The 11144-nt window shown below is 35.1% G+C and overlaps 1 protein-coding gene across 41 annotated transcripts in view; it reads right to left on the reverse strand.

Moving 5' to 3' along the window:
* The window catches only part of RIMS1 (regulating synaptic membrane exocytosis 1), a 521220-nt gene that overhangs the window by 67709 nt on the left and 442367 nt on the right, over positions 1–11144 (reverse strand). For 29 of the 41 annotated variants that reach the window (XM_017871387.1, XM_017871368.1, XM_017871376.1 and 26 more), the window contains one exon: positions 2861–3096. The exons of 9 other annotated variants lie outside the window; for them this stretch is intronic. In XM_017871387.1, coding sequence (XP_017726876.1) covers positions 2861–3096 — 236 coding nt within the window. Of the gene's footprint in view, positions 1–2860; positions 3097–10053; positions 10104–11144 lie in introns of those variants that run through there. 3 more of the 41 variants (XM_017871373.1, XM_017871357.1, XM_017871395.1) reach the window with 2 other exon arrangements.

Genomic DNA, 11144 nt, shown 5'->3' on the forward strand with positions numbered 1-11144 from the left:
AAAAAAAAAAAAAAAAAAAAAAATTATTATGTAGAAAGAGAAGCATAAAATTTTACACATAGAAAGTCCACAGGAGAACATCCCATTCAACCCATCATTATATAAAAAAAATGAGTTGTAGAGAGAAGTCAAAGTTCATTCATTGAGTCACTTTGGAACAGAACTACATATTTTGGTATCTTGGCTTCATAATCCCATTTCCTTTTTGCACCTGTACATTGCAATCTAATCTCTGAAAAGAGGATATTCCATGAAGTTATTAACAACACAACTTCTGGGAAGGAAGATATTATTTGATGTCAACATCTGACCATAACTGAGATAAAACACAAATGAAAAAAGCAAAGAGACTAAGTGTTTTAATGGCAATAATTTGAACCCATTACATATTAATACAAAGATGAGCCACAAGAATAGTTTTTATGCAAAATTACTGTTTTGTTTCATAAGAAAACTATGCTCAAGTAATGAATGATAGGGTACTAACTAGCTAGAGAGGAAAAGAGCGTAAAGAGGGAGAAGAAAGAGAAAAAGAGAGAAAAAGACAGACTGGAAAGTTGAGGGAAGAAGAAAAACCAACTCTCAAACTTACAATCTCTCACATAGGAAGCACTGGTTTCCTTCAAGGACATCAAATAATGTTTCCATTTCATCTAAGTATTTTGAAATCTGGTGGTCAAAACCTTCTCCACCACCTCATGCTGTAAATAATTACTTCAAAACCAATAAAAATCTATCCATCTGACAAAGGGCTGATATCCAGAATCTACAAAGAACTTAAACAAATTTACGAGAAAAGACAACCCCATCAAAAAATGGGCAAAGGATATGAACAGACGCTTCTCAAAAGAAGACATTTATGTGGCCAACAAACATATGGAAAAAAGCTCATCATCACTGGTCATTAGAGAAATGCAAATCAAAACCACAATGAGATACCATCTCAAGCAAGTTAGAATGGCAATCATTATAAAGTCAGGAAACAACAGATGCTGGAGGGATGTGGAGAAATAGCAACACTTTCATACTGTTGGTGGGAATGTAAATTAGTTCAACCATTGTGGAAGACAGTGTGGTGATTCCTCAAGCATCTAGAACCAGAAATACCATTTGACCCAGCAATCCCATTACTGGGTGTATACTGAAAGGATTATAAATAATTCTACTATAAAGACACATGCACACGTTTATTCCAATACCGTTCACAATAGCAAAGACTTGGAACCAACCCAAATTCCCATCAATGATAGACCAGGTAAAGAAAATGTGGCACCATGGAATACTATGCAGCCATAAAAAAGGATGAGTTCATGTCCTTTGCAGGGACATGGATGAAGCTGGAAACCATCATTCTCAGCAAACTAACACAAGAACAGAAAACCAAACACCAAATGTTCTCACTCATAAGTGGGACTTAAACAATGAGAACACATGGACACAGGGAAGGGAACATCACACACCGTGGCCTGTCAGCGGGTGGGGGCCTAGGGGAGGGATAGCATTAGGAGAAATATCTAATGTAGATGTCGGGTTGATGGGTGCAGCAAACCACCAGGGCACATGTATACCTATGTAACAAAACTGCACTTTCTGCGCGATGTATCCCAGAGCTTAAAGTATAAACACACACACACACACACACACACACACACCCCAAAAACCAGGAAGCACCACCATAAAAAAATTAAACAAAAGAAACAATACAAATGAAAAATGCCTCTTATACTTACTGTAAAGGAACCTGACTCTAAAGAAGACAAATAATTCTCCATAACAGATAGAACAGCTCATCTGACTGGAAGAGCAAAGATGCAGATCCATCACAGGGATGCTATCTATTTTAGGTTCATTCTAATCCCGTAATTTTAAGACATGACTCAAATTTCCTACTTCTAATTTATTTGCCAATATATCCAGTAGAATGAATAATTTAAAATAGGTACTTTCCAGAATGATGAGTGAGACATAAAAAGGATTTTGTGAAAAGCTTTTTGGTATAAGTAAATTTTGTGATAAGGTTCTTGCTATTAAGGAATAGAAAATGGAACCAATGTTGGTTTTAAGAGGAAAAATAGTTGCTGACTATTTAAATCGCATCAATATTTCACTTACCGTTGATTTTACATAATATTGAGCATAGTAATGAATAGTCTAACCTGTCTGACCAATTTTATATAATTTTAAGCAGTGTTTTGTTATATTTTACAATACAAAATAGCCACTCTCCCTTTTGTATTTGCTTTTAAATATATACCTTTAGGGCATTATGCTTTTAAATTTATAAGCAGCAGAAAATATCTGAAACACATATTCGTATTAAAACATTATTCTTTGTATAAAACCACTGACCCATTTTCTAAAGTAAAATCGCTGCTGGGTTTTACTGATATTGAAACTATAACAAGTACAGTTCAATTATTATATTTATACAGTACCTTGAAGAGTATATGTCAAGTTGCACAACTGTCCTTCTTTTCTATAAAAGTATAGATGTAGCCAAAATAAATAATTGAATTATGGAACATTTTGAAAAGAGAACCCTGTTGCTTTTGTTGCATGTAAATAAATTTGGATGTTTAATACTTCTTTGCATTTCCTTGCATGTTTGCAAATATGACCTTAATTTTTTAAATTAAAAAATCTGTCCACTTTACAGATTTAAAAGTGATACCTTGTGAAGACAGCTGTACAGAAAAAATAAACCCATAAATTTAGCAGATTTTCAGAGACATAAAAATAAATTTTCTTTTCAAAGAAGAACCAAATACATGCCACAATTCCATCACAAGCCATAGTATGAAAATCAACTTTTTCTCTCCATAAAGAATTGAGTTGTTTAGGTTGAATTCACATCACTCACCTGTTTGACTAAGCTGAGATGTGCTTCTACTCCTTCGAGACACTATGGCAACCACTTTGGCACTAAGGCTGGATCTCCGTTTCTTTCCACCTGCTCCAACTGTACCAACAGCTGTGTCTGACTGGCTGCCGTCATTATGCTCCAGTATGTACATCTCTCCACTCACACTGGTGCTCTTCATGATGGCTCTTCCTGAAGTCCCCATCCGTCTGCCTTGCATTTTGGGGGTAAATGAACTATATTTACAAAGTAAAAACATATATGCATCCATAAATTACAGGTCAGCATCACTGAAATGCTAAATCTAATTTATTTTGAAATAATCCAGACATATTTTTAGGGGAAAAATGCAGACGAGTAGTGGTTCTACACCTACAAATAGTTTAGTATCACACCACCACCCGCAAGATATTTATTACTAGACATGGCTTAAAACAATGCCATTTCAACATGGAATAATTTATGAACTTTTAAAGATTATAAAATAAGTGCAACAAATGCCATACATGGGGAGAAGAATGTTACTGACCAATTTTGTAAATAGTATAGTTACTATGTTACCAGAGAAAAACTAAAATATTTCAATTATTAAGAAAAGTTCATATACATTGCAGAGAGAAAAATATTTTTTAAAATGTACACTCTTTAAATGTGCCACATAACGAGGCTTAAGAAATGAAGAGCATTTGTTCTAATTTCCCTTTGGGATTATAACTAACACATCTTGCTTAATGAGTCTAAGTAAGACTGCAAAGAAAGCAAAACTAAAACAAAACAACAAAAAATGCTTTTGGATTAGTTTCCTCTCCTCCTGTGTGCCCTCATGCTCCACTTCTCCACACAAACTTCTTCACCTCATTTCCTTCTTTCAGTGCCTCACACTCGCATGAGGTAGGCTGATTTCTTTTTTTTTTCCTTTCCTATCAAAACTTGTCTATGTTACCGGCTTGTACAAGTTTATCTGAAGAGATTCCTTTTCTCCCCAAAGAATATATTACTGTTAATTATTTTATGCAGCATAGAAAGTTAGCTGGGAAAAACTCCTTTCTATTAGCCAAAGTAAACTATGTCTGAGAGTTGAGGAGAGGCAGGGCAAGCAGGCAGGGAGCATGGATGTTAGGATTCTTACAACCTTTTAAATTACAATGCATATGCAGCTTTATTATCCATCTAGACCAGTACCTTTTGTCTAATAAAACCTGGTTTGATACATCTAAAATGACCCTCTTAATTTTGTTTCCTCAAAACATTTGCAAAAACTAATTATATGACCCTTATTACCATTTTGATCTTCTTCATTTTCTACTTCTTGTTTTGAACTACAAAATACACACTAGCTGATATAGCATCTTTAACAGTGAGGACATTTAATATGTGAGTCAGAATAAATCCTAATATGATTATAAATTGTAAAACAGAAAGTCTTGGGATTATGTAACAAGTTTGTTGTCCTATATATAATGAGAGAGAAATTGGTATGAGGTGAATTCAGAAAGGTGGGAGAGTAAGATCAGGAAGGAGAGTTTATAAGCTATGGAAAAGAGGTAAGACTGGTCCTTAGGATCCTTCATGGATTGTGAATTGAATATTGAGACCTCTATTGATGAGGACAATTTGTAATTTTCAATACTTAGTTGCATTACTTGAACTTGTCCACATCGAAATTCTGATAATAATAAATGATTCTTATTCTTTCAACGCATTCTAGTCAGTTTTTCATTAACTAAAGTTTTAAAAGTCATTTGCAAATCTGATAATTTTGCTATGCATTTTACGCACATTTTTTGAGACACAAATGAGAGTATTATTATATATGATCTGTCCCAAACTGATTCCTGTGGGATTTATATTCCCAACTCCAGCAGACTTTCTTTCCTGATAAATATTATGGTCAATTTCTTCTGTCTTCACCAACATATTTGAATGCATTAGCTAAATATGCCACCCATCCTTAAGGCTACTCTATCTGCTTGTCTTTACTATTTTGCTTGCAGAATTCTGCTGGAGAATCTACAGAAATGTCAGGATTTGGTCAATTTCATAGTTACAATGTCCATGCTCAGTCAAATGCCTACAACAGAGAAAGCAGTGGTTTCTCATCTCTCATCAATCTTTTTAGCACACTCTCCACAATGGTTACTGAAAACTTCTCTTCTGATGATTTTTTTAACCTTTAAAGGAAAGTATGAATTAACATGTACCCTTTTTTCTTCCCATTATTTCCATAAAGATGGAATTCTATTATAGCTTGAAATTTCGATCTCTAATATCAGTCTACAAAAAAATACCATTGTGAAATTCTGGGCAATGTTCTTTACTTTATGAAGAAGTTTAAAAGTATAGGGAAATGTCTGCTATCATATTTTATTATTAAAATTTAAGATGAGCTGGGAAGAGTCAAAAGTTTATTTCATGGATATCCAATTTTAGCAGTGAAATATTCTACAATTTTGACAAAAGTTCTGGAAAACATAGAAAACATGTATAACAAGTGTTATCATTGGGAGGGGTTAAGTTATACGAAAATGATTGGGTGAATAAAATATGAGGTGCTTTTTTCTCAAAAAATATATGTCTAGATGCTCAAAAGCATTCTTTTATGAGGACATGTGTAGATTCCTAAACAGTCTATAATATAATATTCAATGAAAAAACATTTAAGGTATTTTCATTTCTTTTAATTGAGGCAGTTCAGAGGATCTAATCAGTCAGATTAATCTAATCAATCTGAAGATTACAGCACAAATATGCTTTCTACTGCCCCATTTCTTAACTTCCATTTGTTCTGCTTCTGTTTCTTGAAAAATTATTCCTATCACTTACACATATCTGAATCCTTTAAGACACATCTTAAGGTTTTCTGCTTTATAAAGCTATTCAGTCTCTCTAGCTTCATGACTGTTGTCTCCTGGTCCTTTGTTTCATATTTTGTACTGGTTATATTAAGATTCTGATATTTCATAACAGCAAGCACTTTATGCACCACTAAAACTGCTACAGTCCCCCTCCCATTGCTGAATGAATTGATTTATGAGTAGGAAGTGGAAAAAAGTGATCAGTATAGAAATATACTGTGATATAACCCATCTTTAAAATCAAACAAAATTCCTTTCTTTTGATCCCCCCTCTTCCTGTAGACTTTTGCTGAAAAATCTCAAGTAGTTATTTATATATCCTCTCCTCCTTTTTCTGAACAAATTTGAATCAGGCTTTGTCCCCAACATTTCACTAAAACCGTCTCTTATCAGTCGCCAATAACTCCACATAGCAAAACCCCGTCACTTACCAGTCCTAATCCTTTTGACCTCTCAATATGTCATGCATTTGTCAAAGAATTTGATTCCCTTGTCTTGAAATACTTTATTCTAATGGATTTTCCAAACTTGTGCCTCACTGGCAGGACCTTGATCCTCTTTTATCACTAAATGCAAGAGCTCCTCAATGTCCAGCCCTTTGGCTTACATTCTTCCACATGAAACGAACTCCACAGACGTCTCACCTGGTTCCAAGCTTTATGTAGTATCTGTCTATATGCTGCAGATCCCAATTGTTTTCCTGCACCTTGTACTCAACCCTGGACTCCAGATTTATATATCTAGCTGTCAACTGACATATCTGCTTGGATATATCTAATAAGGCTCTCAAACATAAAGTGTTCAACCCCTCAAAACACCTGCTCCCTCTCCAGTCTTCCATATCACATCATAGGCACCCATCTACCCAACTGCTCAGAGTAAGAACAAAATATCCAATCTTGGAAGTAAGACAAGCCCAACCAACCAACCAACCAACCAAATTGGTTTCTTGGCCACTTTTCTTGAGCATTCCCTAACATGCTTGTGCACTGGCTAACAAGAGCACCTAAGGGTCATTTGACTGTCTACAGAAGTGCAAAATTTTGACTTAGTATTTACTTATAATTATAGTCCAAATATTTTATATTCTTTGTAAAGTTAGATGTTAATTTGAAAAAAAAACTAATAAAGGGCAAATGATTACTATCTGGCCCTAGAGAGGATAACCAGTAAGTCATAGTTTCATTGACTTAGAATACATTATCCAGTTCTGAATCTAACTTAGTAATCTAATTTTAGTATTCCATTTTTCCCCAATAACTATATGTGTATATACAAAATTACAAGGGTTTCTTGGATCATCTTTGGAAACAGCTTGTTATGCTGTTGGTTTTCTCACTAATTAATTAAAACTCCAACATTTGCTATTTTTCTGGTGATTATTGATTTAATTTGGAGAATTACATTCTGATAGTACTGGAAGTTCCACCAAAGACACTTAAATGAACTCCCTACTTAAGCCAATTAGCTGTGTTGTCCAAGCAGGGCATTTCATGGGCTCTATAAGCCCAAGGATGCCTTTTCCTGGCTTCTAGATTTAACTTCAAGAGGCAACAGCACAGTCTTCTTTCTGTTTTCTTTTTTCCGACTCTGGTTCTATGCATGTTTTGATTTTGTTTTGTTTTGTTTCTTTCTGGTTCTGGTTCTTGGCAAGACTGGCTCTGATTCTGCATAGCTTATGACTAATAATACTTTCTCAACTAGTGGCAGTGACAATAGGGAATTTATCTATGGGTGAAATCTGTCAGATGGCTGGCCAACAGATTTCATGTCAGGAATACTTTGAAAGCTGGGTGGCAGATAACAGAAAATCTAGTTTGGTAGACTTTTGCATGTATTTTTTTTTTTGTTGTTGCATACTACTAAAACTCACATCACTCAAGAAATATATTGTGCACACTGAAAGAAGAAAAACCCTTTAAAGTCTAGGCTTAGGTTACTATGTTAATTTTAACCCTATAGCTGAGTGGTAACACTGAACCTGCTAGTTCTGTTTGCTAAAAAATAATCTTTTCAATTGGTGACAAAAAAATTTCTTACTTTGTGTATACCATAGGGATAGTTGTTCAAGTAGCAAATACTAGATCTCAAGGTATTTTATTTTTATACTTCTGTTTTAAAAAAATGTTTTAATTTTCAATTTCATGGGTACATACTAGGTATATATATTTATGGGGTACATAAGATTTTTGGGGGGGCTTTTTAAATGACACTTTAGGTTCTGAGATACATGTGCAGAATATGAAGGTTTGTTCCATAGGTATACACGTGCCATGGTGGTTTGCTGCACCCATCAACCCATCATCTACATTAGGTATTTCTCCTAATGCTATCCATCCCCTAGCCCCTCACCCCTCAACAGGCCTTGGTGTGTGATGTTCCCCTCCCTGTGTTCTCACTGTTCAACTCCCACTTATGAGTAAGAACATATGGTGTTTTATTTTCTGTTCCTGAGTTAGTTTGCTGAGAATGATGATTTCCAGCTTCATCCATGTCCCTGCAAAGGACATGAACTCACCCTATTTTATGGCTGCATAGTATTCCATGGTGTATATGTGCCACATTTTCTTTATCCAGTCTATCACTGATTGGCATTTGGGTTGGTTCCAAATCTTTGCTATTGTGAATACTGCTGTAATAAACATACATGTGCATGTGTCTTTATAGTAGAATGGTATTTTAAATTTGATAGAACTTCTGTTCTGATTGATCTGTACAAGTAAGTACTTACATAACTCTAGCACAGAGAATTAAAGAATCCCCAGAGAAGAAAGAAACTGAACTCCTAATACTTTAAAAATGCTATCCTTTTAAGAAAATCCCTTTTCAAAAAATTGCTAACTCAGCAGAATCAAAGTGAATTCTTGAAGATAGCAAAGTAGTTTAATAATTTTGGCTTAACAGCAGGTTTATGAAAACCATAATGATATTCTACTTTAAATGTACTAGGATGGCTATAATAAAAAATAGACAATAACAAAGGTTGACTAGAATTAGGAGAAACTAAAGCCCTCAACATTGCTGATGGGGATGTAAAGTGATGCAGCTGCTTCAGAAAATATGATGGCACTTTAAATACAGGTAAGCTAGAGTTACCGTATGATCCAGTAATTCCATTCCTAAGTACATACTCAAGAGAATTGAAAACATATATCCACACAAACATATACGAACTATTCATATGAAAATTATTAGCAAAAGTCAAAAAATGGAAACAAAACAAATGCCCATCAACTGATGAATAGAGAAACAAAATGTGTTAAATCCACATAACGAAATATTATCAACCATAAAAAGAAATGAATTTTGGGGACCTCATACTGATAGGTACGGAAAATGAGATCTGGTGGTAACACTTTGGTCCACATTATAAATTACACATATGATTTGGTATGAAATAATTAAGCATTAAATGGAAAAGGTGATAAAGTATCTATACACATTCAGCCAAATCAAAGATGCCATCAGTATTAAGACATATCATAATTTTATGTAATTTTTTTTGGTGGCTTAAAACAACATAAATTTATTATCTTTCAGTTCTGGAGGTCAGAAGGCCTAAAATCAAGATGTCAGCAGGGTTATGTTCCATCTGGAGGCTCTAGGGGAGAATCTGTTTCTTTGCCTTTTCTAGTTTATATAGGCTGCCCCAATATCTGATCTGATGGCCCCTTCCTCCGTCGTCAAAGGGAACAATGGCTGGTTGCATCTTTCTCAGGTGGAATCACTGTGATCTCTGCCTCTGTTGTCATATATCTGTCTTTGACTGACTCTGCTCCCTCCTTTTTTCACTTATAAGTACTCTTGTGACTACACTGGACCCACTGGATAACCTTGCATAAGCTCCCTTCTTTAAAGTCAGATGACAGCAACCTTAATTCCATCTGACACCCCAATTCTCCATTTTTCTGAGGATTAGGATTTGTCGGGGGCACACTGTTCTGCCTACCAGACCAAGTAACTCTGGAATGGGGATATGGAGTCTCTCTCTTAAGAAAGAAAAATGCTAATTAAACAATGACATGTCATCAATTGTAGAATATGCACTGACTGTATAGATGGTAAAATACAAACAAGTAATGTGGATAAAATCAATTAAGTTATGGTAACAGACAAACGAATTTAAACAATAATTTTTTAAAATAACAATAAAATAACATTAAAACATCAGAAGCTTACTTTCTCAAACATAGACTTTACTTATAGATACAGAAGTGATGGGTGATGTAAGACAATCAAATCTGCACCTTCATTTGCCAGACTTTGGCTCATTATTACAACGTAAGGAGGCTGACACAACGTTTTGGAAGACGATAAAAAATAGAAGTCCTAAAATACCTTCTTTCAGAAAGCAAGAATGTTTTCAGAAGACATGAGGGGCTATGTCAGGATAGTTCCCACTCTTCACGACAAGCTTAGCTTAAAAACAGTTACAATCAATTTACATATATTCAATCCACTAAAAGAACCTAGAAGTCTACCACAATTCTATTGTAAGCCTTAAGGAGGAACAAGTAGTATAAATAATAATAATGCATATAAGTTCACAATGCTGTTTACAAAAATGTTAAAAGTTAAATAACGGCTGGGCGCGGTGGCTCAAGCCTGTAATCCCAGCACTTTGGGAGGCCGAGACGGGCGGATCACGAAGTCAGGAGATCGAGACCATCCTGGCTAACACGGTGAAACCCCGTCTCTACTAAAATACAAAAAAAAAAAAAAAAAACTAGCCGGGCGAGGTGGCGGGCGCCTGTAGTCCCAGCTACTCGGGAGGCTGAGGCAGGAGAATGGCGTAAACCCGGGAGGCGGAGCTTGCAGTGAGCTGAGATCCGGCCACTGCGCTCCAGCCTGGGCGACAGAGCGAGACTCCGTCTCAAAAAAAAAAAAAAAAAGTTAAATAACAAAAATTATATGAGCCCTACACTTACATCTGGATCAATACACAAGTTACTAACCACAAACAGTAGATCAATATTGTTGATCAATATTAAGAAGCCATCTCTAGGCATCCATCCTATAATTTTCAGTGGTCATAACACAGGGACTGGTGATTAATAATCAAGGTGGCATTAAATACCTCCTAAAGGTGTCTGGTAGATTATTTTGATAATAAGAATCAGAACTGAAAAATGAACTCAAGCTAGATCACTATTTATATTCAATCTCTTCAAGTAAGCTGGACCTTAAGAAGTAATGATCCCTGTAATTTTTATTAAATCTCATTCCCACTCACACACATGTGTTCAGTTTTATGTGAAGCTATAAGTAGTCTTTAGTGTTGAGGGCTTATGCACATTTCGTTAGTTTATTCCTAGGTCTCAGATTTATTTCTAGGTATTTTATATTTCTGACTACATTACATTGATGGCATTTTGTAAATTTCATTTCCTAAGGTTGTTGCTAGTACATAAAATAAAATTCCTTTTATA

Source organism: Rhinopithecus bieti, unplaced genomic scaffold, assembly GCF_001698545.2.
Source record: "Rhinopithecus bieti isolate Rb0 unplaced genomic scaffold, ASM169854v2 scaffold_4709, whole genome shotgun sequence".
NCBI classification, from domain to species: Eukaryota; Metazoa; Chordata; class Mammalia; order Primates; family Cercopithecidae; genus Rhinopithecus; species Rhinopithecus bieti.